This window comes from Hippopotamus amphibius, chromosome 7 (genome assembly GCF_030028045.1).
Source record: "Hippopotamus amphibius kiboko isolate mHipAmp2 chromosome 7, mHipAmp2.hap2, whole genome shotgun sequence".
In the NCBI taxonomy this organism is placed as follows: Eukaryota; Metazoa; Chordata; class Mammalia; order Artiodactyla; family Hippopotamidae; genus Hippopotamus; species Hippopotamus amphibius.
The window spans coordinates 26,409,935-26,432,763 of record NC_080192.1 but is presented as its reverse complement, the minus strand read 5'-3'; the positions used below and the strand labels follow the sequence as shown (position 1 = coordinate 26,432,763).

The window sequence follows — 22,829 nt, the reverse complement described above, 5'->3', positions numbered from 1 at the left end:
GTAAATGGTTGTGACATAGCTGATTACCCATCTGGATAAAAATAGTTGGACCCTTATCTTACAATATATAAAAATAAATTCCAGATGGATTAAAAACATAGTTAAAAAAATAAAACAACAAAGATGGTGAAACAATATAATATTTGTTTACAAGCAAGAGTTTGGGAAGAATTTTATAACCAAGACAAGAAACCCTGTATTTGATTACATAAAAATACATCGTGTAGGGTATAAGATACCACACATACAAATTGCAAGACAAACAGATTTGGAGAAAAATATGTCAGAAATATGACAGATAAGGATTAATATCTATACTATGCAGAAAGCTCTTAAGAACTGATAAGAAAAACACACACAAAGCAGAAAAATGGTTCAAGAATATGAGTATGCAATTCACAAAAGAGCAAATTAAATAGCCAATAAAACATCTCTTTCTTTATATTGGCAAGCTGAGAAATTCTTTTTCTATGGCAAGTTAAAGGTGATTTCATTTAAGGCTCTAGGATGGATGGAAATGATGGAAAAAACAATAATCCAGTTCCTGAATTTTCTTCCCCACACAGACGACAGTGACCATGGTTGGAAGCTTCTCTGCAAGACACTCGACGTGCGTGGTGAAGAACGGGGACACTGGTCAGGTGCTCTGCAAGGGTGAAAATGTCTCCAGTGAGACCTGCACCTGCAGCATCCCAACCAGAGCAACCTACAATGGCAAGTGGACTCTGCTGTTTTTTGTTTTTTGTGGGGTTTTTTTGTTGTTGTTAGAAAATGAAGAAGGCAAGAGAACCTCCTGAGTCCAGATTGCCCAGGAAACAAATTAACTGACAGAATCTGAATAGTCCCACACTGTAGACTTGCTCTCCCCCTACCCCCTGCTTCCCACTTTTCCCTTCAGTCCCACTCACCTGTGCTCCACTCATCCCATGACTGCAGGACCCCACAGTTGCATGTGGCTGGAGAATGACAGAAGATGATAAGTTGGCGAGGCAAGTGGAGTCAAGCCAGAGACCATTGGACTGACCTTACCCAGATGGTTCAGATAATTCAGAGATCTGAAAAGCTGGGAATGCCCTTGATGAGATGAGAAAACAGAATAGCCAATAATTTGTCATCTTAAAGTTCATTGCATTTGTTCATTCATACAGGAAGTATTTATGGAGCATCTATGTGCTGGACATTGTGCTAAATGGTAGGGATCCAATGACCAAAAAGATTCACCTGGTCCTTGTTCACAGTGTTTGAGCCTCTTGGGGTACAGCTGAGTAAACAGCACCTGACAGCACAGTGTGTAGCATGCAGGGAACATAGCACACCATGGGAAGCACATGCAAAGGGCACCTAACTGGACTGGCTGGGGGGCAGGTGAGCAGGCTGGGAAAGCTTCCTGGAGGATGAATAGGGTTGAGCTGGACAAAGAAGGGGACGAGTATTCCAAGCAGAGAACAACTAGTGTGATGGCCAGAAGGAGAGAAAAAGCTTTGTTTGAGGAGCCAAAAGAGGTTCTCTATTGCCAAGCCAAACAGGGTAGAAGGTGGAGTGATAGAAAATGGATACCAAAGAAGGTACAAAGTGTCTGGCACAAAGTAGCCATTGATGATCAATACATTTTTGTTAAATGAATGGCTGTAGGTAGAGAATGGGGTTGGAGGAGGGGAGGGCTGAGTTCAGAAAGGTCCTAGAGAAGGGAAGCTGATGCAGTGATCTGGGTGAGGGGACTGAGTGCTGAAGTTGTTGGAGGCAGATAAGGATGGAGAGAAGGGGATGGATTCAAAAGATGGTTAGGAGTTAATACAATGGACAGACAGGATTCACAAGTCCCTTTGGGTGAGAAAGTAAAGTTCATGGTTATTAAAATGCAGGTCTTGCTCACCTATAACATAAGCTTCTGAAATATTTGAGATCACCTTGGAAAGCTAGTTGATTGCTTTTTTAAAAAAATTTTTTAATCTTTTTTTAAAAAATGGAATGTAGTTGATTTACAATGTAGTTGATTGTTTTTAAAGCCTCCGTCAGTTGCACCCGACCCTGTGTCTGCCCTTTTCTCTGGATGCCTTCAGTACTCTGAGCAGGCAAACAAATCCACTTCCCGCCTTTTGCACTCAGCCAGCCAGTGGCCATTGCCAAACCTTCATCTGTGGCCTGTAGTGGCTTTCCCCCTTTCACCAATCCAGTCTCCCTTCTGCTTTGAAAAGTCACCTCTTCAGGTGGTGACTTTTAGGGTCAGGATTCTGCTCTCATCATTCAGGTCATTCCAATACCGTCTGGGTCCCCCACATGCACCCCAGTCTTGGTACCCAGGCGCTGCATGGAACTTGAACCACTCAGAGGGTGTTTCCTTGACAATACTGTCACTGTGGGGTTTTTTGTTTTTGTTTCTGTCACTGTGTTTTTTTACCTAAGTTATTTTATCTTCTAGAATAACTGCGAATGCTTCTAGAGCAGAGATCATATGTATTCATTTCCTCGTGATTTTTCCCAGTAGTGTTTCATGCACAGTTGATACTCAGGAAAAGTATGACTCTTCTTAGTCTCCATCACTGCACACTTGAGGTTCCACGGACGTGTGTTTTCACCGGAAGTCCCTCGGTGCTTACTGCCCATATGTTCATCCTGCTAACAATTAGCAAGTGTCTGTTCACATGCTCTTGCTGAGAGGTCACGCCAGCCCTCCAAACCTTGTCTTTGGAACAGAGGATTATCATTTCACAAATACCCGCTTTATGTGAGCAGAACTTTATGTGGCAACCTGGCTTTCAGAATGAACGTTCCTGCTGTAGGGAAGCCCCTTAAAGTAAGAGTTCTCAGACTTTTGGAATCACACACTAATAATATTTCAGTTGAAAAATTAGGGGTGCCAACAAAGTTAGGCCAACTTCTTAATTTGTCAAGGAAAAGACTTTTCATTTTAAAAGTATCATCTGCTCTCCCCATTAATTCATAAAAGAAAGAAAATATCAGTACCAAAATGGGCGACAATGAAAATATCTCAGAGTAGCACTGGTCCCTGGACGCAATAGGATTTGAAAGGCACTGCTCCAGGCTGCCGCGCCCAAACCTGGCTATACACAGTCAGTACACGGGGCGATTACAGACACAGATTCCCAACATCCCTCAGCCCTGCTAAGTCAGAATATCTAGAGTGTGGCTGTGGAATCTATATTTTCAGCAATTTCTCAAGTGGTTTTGATACACCAGATTTAGGAATCGCCTTGGCTAAGTTAAAGAGATACAGGAAACGCCATTTCTTTCATGCTGATTTAGCACAGTGTTTATCTTATGACTTTATTCTTTGGGGGTTTTCCAACCAATGAGTAGGTTTTCAAAACCAATAAGAAAACCTTCGTCATAGATTTGACAACAGCTGACTCCAAGAAGATCACGGCTCCCAGCCCACGGGAACCACACTTCGGAGTTTGTTAGGTAAATATGCGTAGTGTGGGTTTTTCTGAAGGTGCAGGCTCTCTTCTCTAACATTCTGGTTATCATGGTCTAGGCAGTTCTTGCTCGGTGACTTGTTTTATTCTTAGGCTGTGGCCAATTACAAGCTGAGATAGTGATCCCGAGGAGAGTATGAGCTGTAAATGGGCTGTGAAATGGCTTTTTCCTAGTGATTATCCACGGGAGGCCTGGAACGCGAGGTGGGCCCGGGTCTGTTTGGAGGCTTGTGCTGTGCACTCTGGCTGCCTGACGTGAACGGCCCCCGGGAAGGAGCCACATACTGATTGAAACGTTAGCGAACAGCTGGCACACCCCACCCTCTATGTGGAGGAGACCAAAAATATTTATTTTTCGCATTTACAGCTTTGCTTGTTGATAGCAGGGCTCCACCATCAGTGACTTCTTTTCCCCCTTTGCCCCAGATGTTTTAGTTGTCAACGTGATGTTCTCCTTCGGTTCCTGGAGTGTGTCAAAAAGATTCAACTTTACCAACTGCTCGTCATTAAGACCGTAAGATTTTATTTGAAATGTAAATATTCTCTCATTGGTTTTAATTTATTTGTTTTACCTCTTTTGTGGAGGGGAACTTTCCAAGGTGCGTTTTGGACCGTGGCCTAACCGGGAGATAGGAGGGCCCCCGAGCTAATAAGCTGGCTCATTCAAGCCCTGCTGAGTGAGGTAGAGCAAGGAAGAGGCAAACAGCTGTGCTCGGGTGTCTTTTACCAACAGGGAAATACATTGTCCTCTAATCGAGAGGTGGCCTTGAAGTGATAGGCAAAGGGGTGCTGCTGGGTTCTCCCCGATCAGAATGGCGTTGGGAATTTGAGTCAAGGAAGAGAGTGTAAGCATGAGATAAGGGAACGTCATAATCAAGGAGAAGGACAAGAGGAAGTCTCTGTCACTAAAAGAACATGCGATTTGTGACCCACATTTTTGTACATCGTTTGACCCTGTTGAGCTATAAACCCCCCCTGAGTTAGGACCACACCTCACTGCTTGCTTCTAAAACAGACAGAAGACAGAGGAAATATGTTTCCCAGATTCCCGGTTTTCCAGCTGCAAGATGGGATGGACGTTCCCATGGAAACGATGGGAAGCTGGATTATTAGTGATTCTATAGTTCTTTCAGTGGTTTGCTTGACCAGCTGTGTGAGTACGAAGTGTGGCTTTCTTTGGGTCTGGCCTGGGAACCATTGTTTCTTCGGGGTAAAGGCATTCAGACTTGAAGCTGAGTTGGGAAGCCACCCTACAGCTATATGAACAGAAGCCGCTGGACTTCACCTTTACCACCACGGAACTTTGAAAGAGGGATTGAATTCAGTGATTTCTAACAAACAGAATGAATTCAGGGAGGGAAAAAAACCAAACTTGGTACAGAAAGTCTCAGAAATCCATGAAAATGGCAAAAAAAAAAAAAAAAAAAGGAAAGAAAGAAAAAGGGGGAGAGTTAAGTGGAATTTAAACTCAAGGAGAGTTTAAACAGAATATAGCTCCCCCATCCCCAGTTGTAAAGCCTGGCGAAAGGAAGTGACTTGCTCTGGGTCCACAGCTAGGTAATTAAGAACCAGACCTCAGACCCACAGCTCCAGAGGGGGAACACCCTTTCCTTGGGTACCTACTTCCCCTTCGAAAAGCCCTTAGTAAGGTCATCACACTTGAGGGGTAACGGTAGGAGTGCAAGTCACAAACCTGCTTCTAGCGCACTTCAGTGGCCAAGCGAAACCTTAGGTGAGCCTGTGCTTTCTTCTTCCACCAAAACTGCAGTTTCTGTAGGTCAGAGTCTCAAGATGCCTCGGCATTTCTGGAAGAATATATGAAATGCGAATGTGTCCCCTCTCCCTGATCTAGTTCTCTCACTGTCCCCAGGCTGAGGCTTCCTGTTGCCTCCTTTGGCTACGTTTCCGGACCCACCTCGATTTCCATTTGTAGTGTTCTTGCTTTAACACTGATCATCCTATTAAGTGCTTTTCAAGTCTTCCGCTGTTATCCATGCATGGTTATTTGATTAGTAGACACAATTCTTCCTTAATTTGATTAGAAAGCAAACACTGGCACCCTGCTTTCTCTGCTTGCCAGGTAGCACTTTTAGTTTACCATCTTCCAGGCATTTGGCGGTGTTACTGCTCCAGTAAGGGTGGGCTTATGGGGGGCTGGGGAGATCAGTCTCTGGAGGAAAACTTACCTGAAGGTAGACAGATAGCAGAACTGGATTCAGAAACAAATTCAGTGGGTTCCTGTTATCTACCAACCCAGCGGGTGACCCCAGCTTCAGGTTTCCATGGCAACCCCCCAGCAAGAGTAATGATGGTCCACCAGGCCTGAGGGCTGCCCAGAGCAGGGCACAAAGTCAGTACTCTATCCCTAGCCTCAAAGGACTGTCGTCCCCCCCTTCCCCCCACGGGTGCATCACAGACTATCTGGGGATTTTTTTTCTCTCTTCTTGTAAATGCTTGCATGGGGCATCACAGAGGGAAATTCTAGGATATGAACATTTTCCTAAAAATTCAGGAATTGAGTTGGTTTTCCGTGTTGCCAGATGCCCAGTATGTATTGGAACTGGCTGTGCTTGGTGTAAAAGTGAGAGAAAATGTATCCATCCCTTCACAGCTTGCGACCCTTCTGATTACAAGAGGAACCAGGTAAAGTGACATTTTCGGTGTTATAGGGTTTAACCAAAAATAAATGTTTGTGACCACCTAGCCCCAGTCTGTCTTTTGTGTTTATCTCAAACTTTTGAATTTCCACCCATTCAGATGTTGAAGAGCTGTTCTTTATTTTAGGACCTCTGTCCAGTTGCCTCTGAGAAATGGGTACCACCCAAGACAGCAGGAGGAGGAAGACTGAAGGAGAAGACAAGTAACAGAACCACCCAGGACTCGCAGGTCAGACCCTATTTTTGTATTGATAATGGGAAAATCCCCCTTTGAATGGCAATAACATCTCTTGCTACTTTGGGTTCCTTTAAAAATTCTCTATTTTACTTTCTACCCAAATTCCCGTTTACCTTTGGTTTTTAACCAAGTTGCATTTAATTGGCTCAATACATCAGAGGCTGCACCCTCACATAAAAGAAATTGAACTTCTATAATTATGAAAAATGATGTTTCAGTAGAAGTAAAAAATTTAAATCTGACTTCGTGGCTCTCAGGGAGAGTGAGAAGGAAGTGTAGAACACACAGCATTGAGGGGATTTCAATTTTTAACCACATGTTATGATTGCATTTCTGGAGGGGTATGTGACGGCAGGGTGTGTCTATGCAAAATATACAAACAAATCTCTTTGGGTTATTTTTCTTTATAGACATGATCTAACCAGTAGTCAATAGTGTCAAAACAAAGAGTTGTTTATATGTAATAAATATACATTTCTCTTCACTTCTCAAAACTGTTTTTCACAGAAAAATACTTTCCATGAAACTTCTTTGGAAATTTCTCTTATTTTCTTCATAGTAAATCACCAAGCTCAACTGACAGACATGTTTGAAAAGAGAGAATATGACCATGGAAACATTTCCGGGCAGAACATAGTTGATGCACTTAGCGCACAAATGTTGACTTCATTCAGTCGATGAAAGTTAGTTGAGCATCTACTATGTGGTGAAAAACAAAAAAGGACAAGTTCTTGTTCTCATTAACCTTGGGTCTAGAGGGAGCAAACAAATTAAAAACAGTAACATGTTTTGTTCTTAAAGGCTCAGTTTTCTATTTCTTGACTAATCTGTGGCTTTGACGTATCCATTTGCTGCTACTTAGGGTCAAGTGCCAATATAAATAAGTAGCATATTTTTAATCACTACCAAAAAGTTGAGAATAACTTAGGTGAATTGAGTAACAAGAGAGGGAATGTGAATCAAAATGAATTATGAAGTTAATTAAAGGCATTAGAAAAGTGTGATGTGCCAATATCTTCGGACTTTCAAAGTCTTTGAGGTTTTATTAAGTGATGAGCCGCATTTCTCTTCCCATTGGTTTATGAAACTAAGGCATAGTGACAGGTGTTTGAATCAAAAAGGCCGTGGCTTTTTTTTAAAAAAATTACACTTCTCTTTTGTTGTTGTTTCAGTTGTTTTTTTTAACTTTTGGTAAAATATACATAACATAAAATTTACCACATTTAAGTGTACAGTTCAGTAGTGTTAAGTACATTCATATTGCTGTGCAGCCGTGGCCACCATCCATCTCCGGAACATGTTTCATCTCGCAAAACTGAAACTTTGTACCCATTAAACAATAACTCCTCATTTTCTCTTCCCCTAGCCCCTGGCAGCTACCATGCTACTTTCTGTCTCAGATAAGTGGAATCAAACAGAATTTGCTTTTTTGTGACTGGCTCATTTCACTTAACATAATGTCCTCAAGGTTCACCCATACTGTAGAATGGATCAGAATTTCCTTTAAGGCTGAGTAATGTTCCATTGTTTGTATATATTACATTTTGTTTATCCAGTCATCCATTGATGGACACTTGAGTTGTATCCACCTTTTGGCTGTTGTATCTAATACTGCTATAAACGGGTGTGTACAAACACCTCTTCATGACCCTATTTCGGTTTTTGGGGGTATGTACCCAGAAGTGGAATGGTAATTTTTAATATTTTGAGGAAAACCAGTCTGTTTTCCTTACCTCTCTGCCATTTTACATTCCCACCAACAGCTTATGAGTGTTCCACATTCTTGTCAACACTTTGCTTTTGTTTTTTTTTTATAGCAGCCGTCTTAAATGGGTATAAAGTGCTATTCCATTGTGCTTTTGATTTCATTTCCCTACTGATTAGTGATATTGAGCCTCTTTTCGTTTGCTTGTTGGCCACTTGTGTGTCTTCTTTGGAGAAATGTCTATTCAAGTGTTTTGTCCATTTTATAATCAGGTTGTGAATTGTAGGAGTTCTTTATATATTTTAGATATCAACCTCATATCAGATATATGATTTGCAAATATTTTCTCCCATTTCATAGGTCTGTTGATTGTATCCTTTGATGCAGAGAAGTTTTAAATGTTGTTGAAGTCTGATTTATCTATTTTTTTATCTTGTTGCCTGTGCTCTGGGTGTCATAGTCAAGAAATCATTGCCAAATCCAATGTCATAAAGCTCTTATTCTAAGGTTTTTATAGTTTTAATTCTTATATTTAGGTCTTTGATCCATTTTGGGTTAATTTGCATATATGGTGTAAGGTAAGGATCCAACTTCATTCTTTTCTGTGTGGCTATCCAGTCTTCCCAAGACTCTTTTCTTCAAAACAAAACAAAACAAACCTGTCCTTTCCCCCATTAAATATTCTTGGCGCCTTTATCAAAAATCATTTGACTACATATGCAAGGATTACTTCTAGGCTATAAATCCTATTCTCTTGGTCCATATGTATATCTTTATGCCCATAAGACATTGTTTTGTAATAAGTTTTAAAATCAGAAAGTGCGAGTCCTTCAATTTTGTTCTTTTTCATGATCGTTTTTGGAAGAAAAGTAGCATTTTATTTTGAGATAATTGTAGATTCACATGTAGTTGTGAGAATTTAATACAGAGAGATCTCGTGTATCTTTTATCCAGTTTCCCCCATTAGTAACAACTTGCAGAACAGTAGCACAATATTACAACCAGGATATTGACAGTGAGAACAGTCAAGATACAGAACAGCTCTGTCACCTCAAGTCTCCCCCATGTTGCATGACTACAGTCACACCCACTTCCTCCCTCCCTCCCACTCCCTATTTCTGACCCCTGGCTATCACTAATCTGTTTTCCATTTCTATAATTTTATCATTTCAAGGTTTTTTTTTCAGATCTTTATTGGAGTATAATTACTTTACACTGTTGTGCCAGTTTCTGCTGTACAACAAAGTAAATCAGCTGTATTTATACATATATTCCCATATCCTCTCCCTCTAGAGCCTCCCTCCCCCCTCCCTATCTCACCCCTCTAAGTCATCACCAATCATTGAGTTGATCTCCCTGTGTTATGCAGCAGCTTCCTGCTAGCTCTTTTACATTTGGTGGTGTATATATGTCATTGCTACTCTCTCACTGTGTCCCAGCTTACCCTCCCCCCCCCACCATGTCCTCAAGGATTTTATATAAATGGAATCATCCAGAGGTACCCTTTGGGGATTGGCCTTTTTAACTCAACATAATTCTCTGGAAATTCATCCAGGTTCTTTTATCCATCAATAGTGTGTTCCTTTCTATTGCTAAGTCATGGTTCAGGCAATGACTTTTTACATTTTTATTTTAAAGGAAAAAATAAGGTCACTGCATCCTGGTTTCCTATATTGTGCCTTCCTGAACCTTTTGACTTTTGACACTATGTGGTTAGAAGAACCGGGGTCACCAAGGGGACAGGAGGAGGCTGGAAATAAACAAAAGCCCAGACCTTCCCTCTGTGCTTCTCTGTGAATGACCTTTGGAGAAAGACATCTTTTTTTAAAATTAATTTTTATTAGAGTATAGTTGATTTACAATGTTGTGTTTCTGCTGTACAGGAAAGTGAATCAGTTATACATATACGTATATCCACTCTTTTTTAGATTCTGTTCCCATGTAGGTCATTACAGAATATTGAGTAGAGTTCCCTGTGCTATACAGTAGGTCCTTATTAGTTGTCTATTTTATATGTAGTAGTGTGTATATGTCAATCCCAATCTCCCAATTTATTCCCTCCGTTTCCCCCTTGGTAACCATAAGTTTGTTTTCTACATCTGTGACTCTATTTTTGTTTTGTAAATAGGTTCATTTGTACCATTTTTTTTTTTTAGATTTCACATATAAGCAATATCATATTAGAGAAAGACCTCATGTCGATACTGAAACGTTGTCTTTAAATACGTGACTCAGTTCAGAATCTCGATGTTGGTTAATAGGGAATGTAGTATTATTTGTCACAGGAGGGACTTCTCATGCTGTGATATACTGCTCTCTTTTCTTTATCATGTGGAATGTGTAAATCCAGGTTTCCAGTTTGGCCTTCATGTTGGCTTTGAATGAAGCACTGAACACTCTATTCCTAGCAGAGAAGCCACAGACGGCTTTCCTTCAGTGCATCTTCTACCTCACATATGTACTGAGTGCTTCCTATGTGCCAGGCACAAGATGTGAATGGTACAGACACAGTCTTAGGCTTCCTGATGCTGAGCTTGGGTTGATTCGCTGTACAGGTATTTATCGAGCACCTAGTAGATACCGTTACACTGAGCTCCAGGGATGCCAGGAGGAGGACACACATGAATCAGGAATATCTCTTGTCATCAGTCTCAAGAATCTTATATGTACCTGAGCACATAAGTAAGAATACAAGATAAAAAATATTAACCTAGGGAACGTACCAGGAAGTATACAAACCCAGAGAGCCTCTCTGTGCCTGGGGCCTTGTCTCTGTCATTCCTGATTACTTAAGCCCAGTGCCTGGCAGTTAAAAGCACTTAATCAGTGTGGTTGGTTAGGTCTTTGATTGATGGATGGATGGATTGACACAAGATGGCATTTCAGCCGATAGTTGAGGGAAAAGATATGTGGAGACAGAGGAATGGATCTTCTAAGCAGAGGGGCTAACATTGCACAAGCATAGTGGATCACCAGAAAATTCCAGAGTACCCATTATGGGAGAACCCAAGTAATTCACTTTGGCTGGAGCAGAAGGGTGCAGAAAATTATGGGACAAAACAAGGTTGAGATGACCCCGAAGCCTGCATCTGTGGAGCCTTACATTTTGTTCTTCGGTGGCAGTAGAATGCTCTTCAAGACATTTTTTTTAATGTATGAACTTGCTCATCCAAGGATGTGGTACCTATGACAGAGGGTTCATGGTTCTATCCCTGTTGCCCTCACACTGTTTCATGACCCTATGACCCATCCCTTGACCATGATCTAAAAACATGTATTGTCATTCACCAGGGGGTTGCATTAGGAAAAACATCACCAGAATAGGGAAGAGAACTCAAAAATCTATATTTGCCCTTTGAATGGAAAGAATTTTCAGCTATAACGGCCAGTCTCTGTCAGAGACAATTGGCCCCGTGGCCCTGCCCTAACTTCTTTTCCTTCCTTTTCTTAACAATCTTATATCTGGTACCTCCTCCTGCCAAGAGAAGAGATGGCTGCTCTCTCTTTCCTGTTGTCAAGGAAAGGTTCTGAAGATCTAGGATATGATGTTGTTCTAATATTTGTTATGCGTATTGCTGCGGGGTGGAAATACACCGCACAAAACCATGTCCTCCTGTTCTCAGGGAATTCACGTTCTTTCTCTTCCTTGCAACTTCTCTTCCTCCATCACTTTGGATGTGCATTTTAATGTCCCACAGGCAATCCAGATCACCTCTGTCAGGGTCCTTGCCTTGAAAAGTGAAATCAACTTTATCATGTACCTTGTTGAGTAGCTTCTGTGAGCCTAGCACGGTGCTGGGTGCTGTGGGGTTCACTGCCAATTGCTCCTTTATTCATTCATTCAAAAATGTGTTTATTGAACACCTACTGTGTGCTGGGCCGGTAGGCAAAACATGTGCCCTCATGGAGTTTACGTTGTAGAACTTGTAATATTTTAAAGGAAGTAAGATTCATTTTCATGAAGCATCTGAGTGTGCACAACAGAAAAAGCTATAATCAGGAATAGCAGAACGTACTAATTGACGAGTGGTGTGACCCGTATTTGTGGAGCCTCTGCTATAGCCTGAGCTCAAAGTCCCTCTCTATTTGAGCCCCACAATGGATCTGTTTTCCCCATTTAATAGACAAATGTGGCTTGCACAGGTAAGCCTGTACAAGGCTCAGTAGGTAATAAGTGATAGACAAGAGATTTGAAGCCAGGCAGTCTGATTCCAGAGCCCACTGCTTTAACCACTACTCTACATTATATGACCTCAATGTAGTATTGATGATAAAAATCAGCCTGGAAGGGACTTCTCTTGGCATTAGGCTGACACAGCCTGCCCCATCAGTGGCCTGGCCAGGCTGTCAGGGGAGTGTATTAGCGTCGAAGCCTTGGGGCAAGGGGGAGTATGTTGGGGCATAGTCAGAGTGAAGGAGTTGGACCCAGGCAAGGCTGGCATCTTCTCCAAGATGGGGAGAGCAGAAGAGGCTTGAGATGAGAAACTGAGGCCCTCAGGAGAGGGGAGGGGCAAGAGTCTTCAACAGTGAAGTTGAAACTTGGCAAAGAGGTGGTGGGTTTTGAGTGGTGGGGTTAAATTTGCAAGCAGGGGTATCTACTGGAGGGGAGACACTGCCCTCCCTGGTCACAGAGTCCTGGGCACCCCATCCAGGTCTGAGGAGCCACATTTGGAAGATTCAGTGACCAGGAGTGACTATTTTATGGACTGGCCTTCAAGTCCCCAGGTCAGAGAGCCTTGATCTCTCTGCACAGGGCCTTGGTCTGCCACCTTCTTGGAAGTCTCCAGATCCATCTCAGTTGGCATTCTAACTCTTGACAATTCCTGAGACCAAGTGGCAGTTACATCCCAAGCTCCCTAGGACCTGTCCCAGGGGCTCACGTGAAAGGGCATTCCCCTGGGGGCCGAGCATCAGATGGACACGACCTTTTTGTTCCATTTAATGCTCTCATTTTTCTTTGGCGGGATTGTATTTTGCCATTTTCTTTCCATGTCTCACCTCCTTTTACACGTTACCATCTCCACTGCTGGTTACCACTCTTCTCAGTCTATACATTTCATTAGTATATTACTTCCATCCTTTTCGGTCATTAACAAAAATGTTAAATAATTCTGAACCAAATACTCACACCTGTAGGGCCCTACAGGACACTTTCCTTTAATTAGTTGGGCTACCTTTCATCTCTAATGTTCTTTGGTTTCAGATTTCCAGCTGGTTTTGAATCCATGTGACTTCTTAATCCATGTCCCGTTTGAACTAATTTCATGAGTGAAAATCTGAGACCCATTTTACTGAGTGTTGATTCAGGTCCAGGCCTACAGAGAGCTTTGCTATGTTCAGGTGTTTTTTTTAAAAACAGAGTAATAGAGTACAGTTTGGTCTTAATAAACTGAGCTTCCTAATGTACCTCTTTCCAGTATTCTTTTCAATCATAGTGGTAGTTTCTCCATTAATGTCATGGTAATTTGAATTGTGTTGACGTCAGGCTTCACAAAAGGTACTCTTACTGTCAGGAGTAATCCTCTTAGACCTTTTCAAAGATAACTAGTTCTTAGTGGTTGTGCTATTTCCAGTGTCTTATAATGACTTTCTTTTTTAATAAAAAATAAAAATAACTGGGTATTCTGTAATCACCCAATTAACCAGTTTCTAATGTGCTTTTTTATGCCAAAGAGGGAGTGATTTAAACTTGTGAGCAACCAAAGCTCATGGTATTTTATTAAATAATTTAAAATTGTGCAGCCACTTAAAAATAACTCAAGTCTTTAAAACGTAACTGGACTAGTCTGAGGTTAACTGCTGGGCAACCCAGGGCTAAAAGGGTTACAGCCAGTGGTATTCTGATTTGACAAATGGAAATCCTTGGACATAGGATGAGGGAGGAATCTCACTACAGGGCTGTAAGGAATTATCTCTTTGCATCAAGCTCGATTGTGTTTTTAAATTAACTCCTTATATGTGTCAGCTTATGGGGCCTGCTCCTTCATTTCAGGTTGTGAATTAACTCTTGGTTAAAATACAGAAATAGATCTAAAATATTGAGTGTGTGGAGAGGTCATTCTTGGCCTTTTGTCTGTACTGGATTTTTAAAACATATTTATCAGTAAAAATAGAAAATGTATTTCTGAAAATTGTTGAAGCCATGTAGTACAGCCATATAGGTACCCTGTCTTTTTTTTTTTAAACTGATTTTTTAAAATATTTATTTATTTATTCATTTATTCATTTATTTATTTATTCATTATTTATTTATTTATTTTTGGTTGTGTTGGGTTTTTGTTACTGCGCGCAGGCTTTCTCTACTTGCGGCGAGTGGGGGCTACTCTTTGTTGCAGTGTGCAGGCTTCTCATTGCGGTGGCTTCTCTTGTTGCAGAGTACAGGCTCTCGGCGCACAGGCTTCAGTAGTTGTGGCACATGGGCTTAGCTGATCCGCAGCATGTGGGATCTTCCCGGACCAGGGCTCATACCCGTGTCTCCTGCATTGGCAGGCGGATTCTTAACCATTGCGCCACCAGGAAAGTCCCACCCCTTTTTTTCTTGTGTACCTGTGTTGTTTATTTAATGAGATCCCTTTGGTAGCTCTTTAATTCACTTATTCAGATTAGAAGAGGTTCTCCAATCAAACAAAGGACAACTAATCTGACCCTCTTTGCAAGCAGACTAGAAGCATCTGCTTTCATGTGATAGGCCAGGGCTGGATTCCATCCTAGACAGCCAACAGAAACTTCTCTAAACAATAAGGTTTTAGATCAAAATCCTTTTGAAGTAGCAGGGCTGTCTCTACTCAGGGGGAAATAAAACTTTAATAAGGCTGCATGGCGTGTCCTCTGATGGTATTTGTAGAGCCGTTTAAGGAGCAAAATATAACCCCCTTTAGAAGATCTTTTTTAGGTTAGTTATAAGGCTCTCTTTATCCTCTACTGAGAGCAAAGAAGTAGCATTTACTTGGCATGTTTGAAATTTTGCTTGAGCAGACATCAACAGTCTAAGAAGTGAGAAGGGCTATCTCAAAAGAAACCTGAGAATCATAGCTGACTTGGATATAAATATGAGTCTGCACTGAGGTTTACATAAAGCCTCTTGCCTCCCTAAGAAGACATTGGACCCTCTAGTGCAGGAATCGGCAGGATTTTTTCTTCAAAGAGCCAGACAGTAAATATTTTACACTTTGTGGGCCACACGATCTCTGTCGCAAAGACTCAGCTCTGTCATTGTAGTGAGAAAGCAGTGGCAGACAGTGCATAAATGATGGGTGTGGCTGTCTTCCAAAAAAACTTTATTTATGGACACTGAAATTTGAATTTCATGTGTTTACACATGTCATGGAATATTCTTCTTTTGACATTTTTTATGGGCTGTACAAGAATGAGCAATGGACTGGATTTGACTTGCTCCAAGCAAATCCAGGAGTTTGCCCACTCCTGATCCAGTGCACACAGACACCATGTGTCCCCCACAACAGCTCGCGCTGTTCTGGGGATCCTGTACGTGGTTAACAAATGCCTGTTCACTTAGCTGTCATCATGTCAGAGCAAAGAGTAAGCCTTTCGCTATACAACACACACTTGACATTTGCAAGGGATTTATCTCAAAGTCTTTGCTAATCCCACCCCATTCCAAGTACCACTCTTGCAGATAATTTCCCCCATAAAATGCAGTCAACTCTAACAGTATCATTAAAGTGACCCTTTCAGGTCCTTCATGATTCTATAAATACGGGGCTAAAGTCCTTTACTAAGTGATTAAAATAAATTCTGCCACCGAAATCAATTCTCCGTCGCATTACATCATTGCTGTGGTGACATTAACGATGAATTTACCTCAATCTGCAAAACCAATCCATAGTGATAATGAGTGATGGTGACTGCTCTACCATATAGCACCTGTGTTTGTCAAGGAGCAGAATGATAAAACATCCTTTTGGCAGGGTGGGGCAGCCCCAGCAGCACAGCAAGGCCGTCATGAGTGATGAGTATTATACATACAAGGGAGCAAAGGACCCTGGGCTGCTTGAAGAAGCAGGTGGGAGGCAGATGTTGGACGTGACCAAAGCTCCCCCTGTGCCTTAAGGGGCTTCCTCCTAGACTTAATCCTTTAAGTGCGTACACTCAGTGTTTGTGACTTAGCCAAATTTCACATGATTAAGCATCGCTGGACCTGGGGGTCGTTTTCAAATATCAAGAGTGTGAGCATGAAAATTCACTCATGCTAAAGATCTGCTGAGCTTTATATTGGCTGGAATCTTAGAATCTGTTTGGTCCATGTTGCAGAAGAATGTAGACTTGCTGGCAATGGTCTACAAAACAACTACTAAGTGATCAAAAAGATAGACTATGGCATCTGTAGAGAAAAGTGAAAGGAATCAGGGTTGTTTTGCCTTTGAAAGAGAAAATGATTCTTACCATCAAATACAGGGATTTTTTTTTTTTTTAAGGGGAATTTGATTAGATACTGCAAATAGAGAAGTAAGGTGCATACATCTACATGAGATGGGGCCCCAGTTATCAGGGATTCCAAGGGAAACTTTCCTGGTAAAGAAAGGCCCGATAAAGCTTGTAATGTGTACCAAGAAGAAGATGGTATCTGCAAACCATGGAGTGGAAATGGTTGGCCCCAGTAGTTAAGCATCCAACTATATGATATTAGGTGACTTACCAGGTTGATTTCTTAAGATTTTTTCCCCTGCAGAATACTCCTTGATTCAAATAGGCTACTGAAACAAAAAATAGGAACTGCTTTCTTGGGAATTAAATTTATCCAGAATGACATTTATTCCAACTTGATGATGAGTCAGTTGTTGACTTTCAGTCAGTGGACTCCTTGTCTTTTCCTTCATTTTGTGATGTTGTGAGCCTCCAGCGGCTGTAAGGCAGCGAGCATTTTTGAGACTCTGGTGATATCTCACTTTTTAGACAGAATGTCAGACTCTTCAACTGTATTTTCAACTTGTCTTGTGAGACAAAGACTAATTGGTTTGACCTCATGCTGTTGCATGTTGAGAGACATGAACCTTCAGCACTCTTCCTTGAATTCATTGATTTCATTAAACACTGTCTGCTTGTGTTTGCAAAATGTTGTAATTTCCCAGTGATTTCTTCAAACTGCAGCGCATAAACAGATTTCTTGGAACAATGCCATTTTTTAGCTTTGATCTTGTGTTTTAATCTTTTCTTTCCAATAGGTCTTCTACATTAACTCCATTGAGCCACAGAAAATATCGACCTTAGGGAAAAGTAATGTGATTGTCACGGGAGCAAACTTTACCCAGGCATCAAACATCACAATGATCCTGAAAGGAACCAGTACTTGTGATGAGGATGTGTGAGTTGAAATATTAGTAATTTATTCTTGGTAACATAGTGAAAAGCTAAAACTTATACCAAAGGAATAGCTCTGTGATGATAATCTTTATATAGTTACTTTCTTTCCATGTGCCAATGTGAGCCAATTAGTCTGCATATGCGATATGATTTCAATAAGGAAAATAATGTAGTCACCACATTTGAAGTTAATTGTGGGAGAATCTGTCCCATGTTACCCCCCAAAACTCAGTACACAATAATTCCAGGATGTTGCCTGTTGAGGTCTTGATTTGATTTCCTGAACAAAATCAAGTAATTTGAGTAGCCAACATCATTTTGAAGATGATCCACATAGAAAAATACTTGAGCACCTTGGAATTTGATGGGAAAATAGGGCCACTCTTCCAACATATTACCTAAAGTTGAAAAAAGAAATTTTCCGATCCATTTTGTTCTTTTGTAGCCTTCTCTTTATTGGATTGGTTTCAGGCTCAAATAATAACTAAATGGAACAGATGTGAGTTTAAAAAAGAACAAAACGCCCCAACGCAAATACCTGGTCAACATACCATTTGAACAGCATTATTTCTATGACCTCTTTTCCCTAACACATCCTTTCAATGAAACTTTGAGAGAAGAAAATCTCAGTGTTTCACTAACACTCTTGTGCAAATGTTACCCTCCAAAAGGAGATATAACAATAATAACATAATAGATAATTTGAGTTTTCTGGCTGTTAGCGTTTATAAGTATGGGCTCATTTGAAGTAAAAGATGTCGCAGTCTGCATGGAGTATAATAGTGAGGGTGTTCTCATCATGGAAATGCATGGAAGACAATCCACTGAAGCGCGGTGTTTTGGTTCTTAACTACTGAAACAGATTTGTACAGCATTTTAATCTGCCACACTTATTTACTGAATTTTCAGTTTTAATTCATTTGCTGCATCTAACTGCCATCCCCTTCCCCTCCTAGCAGTAAATTTGGGACGTCTGTCATTTTGACGGAAAAAGCTGCTCATTGGGGGCTTGGCTCTGTTCTGCTGTTTACCAGAATTATCCAGCGCACATCAGTGGCTGTATCTATGCGACATAGGTATTTTTGTACCGTTTATCCTGACTAAATACCTCACTGCAAAAATCTTTCATTTTGTGTAGGGAAATCTGTGAAGTCAGACACCTGTGTGTTCACTGAAAGGCAATCACCTTCACTGGAAAATAAGTCGTTTTTCAGAGCATTACCCTGTTTCTGACTCTTTATGCTGTCATTTCAATTCCGAATGTGTCTTGAGATACTGCAGTTATTAAATTAAATGACTAAGAGAGACCTTTCTGCATGTAGCATTTCCGTACCCACATCTGTGTGGTGAACCCAAGTTCATGAGCAGTAAACATAATACCCAGTGAATCCTGTATCTGAGTTCACGCCATAATCCGAAAATCTTTTAACACGGCATTTTTTAAATGCCTAATTATTCTGAAGAAAAAAATACAAGAATAGTTGTGGAATGACCCGTATTTCTGCCTCTCTCCTTCCAAAACTGATAAACAAGTGTGCATTTTAATGATCAGCATTTTACAATGAATGTCCTAGAGTTTTGCTCTGAATGTAAAATCTTAGCATGTGAATTTGAGGTGGTGTAAGTACAAACCGACTCAAATGTGTTCTGAATTTGCCGTATTGTTAGAATTTATTATTCCTACTTAAAGGCTATGTGCATTGAAGTTGAGAATCATGCAATAGCCTTTAAGTAATAATCATAGATTCTCATGTGGCATAATTATACTCAGCATTGTTCAGGCACAACTCTGTCTTCACGACTGGCACTTTAGAGGCTCATTGTAGATATGACATTATACAGAGGAAGCTGCAGGTTGTAACCTGCAGAGGAAGGGCTGCAGAAGGCTTTGCTTTGACTCCTGAAGGGAGCACCCAGGACAGCTAAATTCCAGTCTGGAGTCCCTCAGAAGGCAGCTTGGCTCTCAGGCTGATTGACTCTGAGACCCCTGGGCTCTTGGCATGAACTTCCGTTTTGAGCGCTCTGCTCTTTGAATGGCTGACTCCCCATCTCTGCATGGGGTTGGGTTCTATCACCACCATCCCCCCAGCCTCCACCCCCAGTGCTTGACTGGGACTTCTCTTTTTTCAAGCTTTTCATTATGGAAATTTCCGATCATACACAAGAGAGAAGAGGGTAATGAACCTCTTCTACCCCTCCTCCAGCTTCAAAATGTACAGTTTTGCCAATCTTGTTTCCTCTGTCTCCTCCACATTTTTGGAAGTGAAGGGAGGGCATGGTGGCTGGAGTTTTTAAAGCATATCTTGGGATATCTCACCATATCCTTTCACTCATGAGTTCCTCAGTATGTATGTCTAACATGTAGCCTTAACCTTAGCGTTCTCAACAAAATTAATGGCAATTCCTTAACATACTTTAATACGCAGGCCACATTCCGCTTCCTGTTAGGGCTTCTTAAAGGCAATGGTTACATTTCCTTCTTTCCCCACTTCTAAGGGAAATGCAAATAAAAACATAAAAATGCACAAAAGGAAGAGGAACCTGGCTCCAAATAACACCCACACCAGGTAAGTGGGCCCTGACCAATCGACATTTGCCGGCGACTCTTCTGATAGTTTGGGAGCTATTGTAGTTCAAGTGAAATTCATTTCCTGTCACCTTGGGTAATCAACTGTCTAAGTGTCTGTGTCATTGAAGAGTTCTTTTCTACCCCTTTCTAGGATACGGGTTAGCCATGTGCTAAATGACACGCATATGAAATTCTCTCTTCCGTCAAGCCGAAAAGAAATGAAGGATGTGTGTATCCAGTTCGATGGCGGGAAATGTTCTTCGGTGGGACATTTATCTTACATCGCTCTGCCCCACTGTTCCCTCATATATCCTGCTACCACCTGGATCAGGTACTTTCGAGAGCATATTTTCCTCTTGCCGTGGTTAACAAGGTCATATGCATAAAGATCATGGATTTCACTCAAATACGTAGAGAAATAGTTGTCATATCTAAACTCTTCTCACAGAATTCCTCTTCAGGATTTATTCTTAGAAAACAAAGGCATACCCAATAACCAGGTTGCTTCTCGTCACAGTAACCACTCTGAATACATCTTGTTTTACTCTTAGTCATGGCTGCCAGGAAACTCACAGCAGAAAGGTTTGCTCAGACTCTGGTTTCTCTTCAGGTCATATCACACGAGGTTGAGGGGGCGGAGGGCGAAGGGGAAGCTGGGACGAAGTGAGAAAGTAGCATAGACATATATATACTACCAACTGTAAAATAGCTAGTGGGAAGTTGCTGTATAACAAAGGGAGATCAACTGGATGATGGGTGATGCCTTAGAGGGTCGGGATGGGGAGGGTGGGGGCGAGTCGCGGGAGGGAGGGGATATGGGGATATGTGTATAAATACAGCTGATTCACTTTGGTGTACCTCATAAGCTGGTACAGAGTGTAAAACAATTATATTCCAATAAAGAGCTTAAAAAAAAGATTTTGGTTCAATTGTGGTAACTAAGCCTAGGTTTCTGATACAAATATATAACCCTCTTCATTACATTTTATTCTTGCCCATGACACAAAGCTTCTTCTTTCTTATAGCTTTCATTTTATAACCTTTAGAGTAAGCTGTTTTGAATAATTTGAAGAAATATTGGGAGCTACCTAAATGAAAAGCGGTATCTACGTTTGAAAGATACTCCCTGAGAGATGGAAATCCCAGAGAAACACTTTCAGATGACCCTGTTACATTAAGGGGGAAAAAATTCTCCCCCTCGCTGAATTTAAATTCACATTCAGGTTTTGGAATATAACCCTAAAGATATTCTCCACCTAACGCAGCACGAAGCTAACTTTCAAAGTACTGTCTAGGTGAAACTACAGATGAAGCTTTGGTTAAACAAAAAAAGAAAATGAAAAAGAAAAAGAAAAAAATCACTTTTAATATTCTTATTTAAGATGAAGTGTGAGGTGGCTGTATTAGGCTGCTAGACTGCCATAGCAAAGTGCCACAGACTGGAGGGCCTGAATAACAGAAATGTATTCCATCAAAGTTATGGAAGCTAGAAGTGCAAGATCAAGGTGCTGTCAGGCTTGATTTTTTTTCTGAGGCCTCTCTCCTAGGTTTGTAGAGGGCCATCCTCTCCCTGCGTCTTCACGCTGGTCTTCCCTCTGTGCCTGCCTGCATCCTAATCTCCTTTTTCTTTTATAAGGACACCTGTCATATTGGATTAGGGCCCATCCTAATGACCTCATTTAACCTTAATTACCTCTTTCACGGTCCTGTCTCCAAATACAGTCACATGCTGAGGTACTGGGGGTTGGGACTTCAGTTCTGTCCACAACAGTGGCATGAGGAAAGCTGAAATTTCCAAACCAAGGCTCTAGCATGGCACTCCCTGCCGTGGATCTCAGTCTTTCCTATAAATAAAAGCAGACGTTGATGTGTCACTCCCTACATGCTCTGGGTGTTGGATCTATTGACTTGGAAAACCCTCACAAGCATAAGGGATCCACTACGCTATGCTATGAGGAGCCCTCCTTGCCAATGAGGAAACCGAGGTGTGGAACCTTCAGACTACTTGCAGGCTCCAGGCAGTCTGGCCCACAGTGCTGTGCTCTGAGCCACCAGGGTTCTGCTTTGTTGTAAAATAAGAGGCTTCTTAATGTCCAGTCTCCTGTGCTATTCTGAGCCTGTGTCTCTCGGTTACTCTTAGGCAAGAACACGGCTCTGCAGTCTGACCATTGGCGGAGCACGCTTGGCTTGGTCTTCCAGTAACGGTGACAGGCTGCCATGAGGCCAGCTCGGCCCTTCCCCTTTGCGGCTAGAAGGTTCAGGGCTTAATGTCTTCCCTCTGCCCTACACAAATGGGCCTGCTCGTACCCACCTCCTGATCTTGTCATCATGGACTCAGCTGACCAATGGAGCTGACCTATCCAGGCTCCTGTCCCCTGGAATGAGTGTCTAGTGACCTATGTGAACAGGGGTACGAGGGCAGCCAGCGCTGTGGACAGCTGTTTATTTCACATCTAATGAACACTTTGCTTAAATGCAATTATGTGCTAAGAATATTTGAAATCATTTGGCTTATTTTTGGAGAGATAGGACCTAGCTGTTATTTATATGGTTTACCAAATAGGAATCTAGACTTCTAATGTCATTTATAATTTTACCTTGTCCAAAGTATTCCCTGTCTCCCTATATAAAATATAATTGGTAGGTTGGGGGTTTGATTTTGAAAATTGTTAGATTGAAGAGTCTTCGTATAGACTAAATAGCAATCAAACAAAATTCTGTTTAGTGAAACCTTTTCAAGGTACAGCTGATGATCTAATTATATGTGGCAACATAACACAACAAAACGCAAAATTCTATAAAAGAATTTGGGCATTTTCCTAGAATTGAAACAGGATCCAACCTGAATTTTCATATTTATGTATCTTAAAAACTATGAATCTGTGGCCAGTATCATGAAAAG

At 41.4% G+C, this 22,829-nt stretch overlaps 1 protein-coding gene across 1 annotated transcript in view; it reads left to right on the top strand.

Annotated features, from left to right (window-relative positions):
- PLXNC1 (plexin C1) overlaps window positions 1–22,829 on the top strand; it is a 143,131-nt gene that overhangs the window by 61,609 nt on the left and 58,693 nt on the right. The window contains exons 6-11 of the mRNA XM_057741509.1: window positions 567–714; window positions 3,864–3,951; window positions 5,978–6,080; window positions 6,222–6,323; window positions 17,220–17,359; window positions 20,079–20,258. Coding sequence (XP_057597492.1) covers window positions 567–714; window positions 3,864–3,951; window positions 5,978–6,080; window positions 6,222–6,323; window positions 17,220–17,359; window positions 20,079–20,258 — 761 coding nt within the window. The remainder of the gene's footprint in view (window positions 1–566; window positions 715–3,863; window positions 3,952–5,977; window positions 6,081–6,221; window positions 6,324–17,219; window positions 17,360–20,078; window positions 20,259–22,829) is intronic.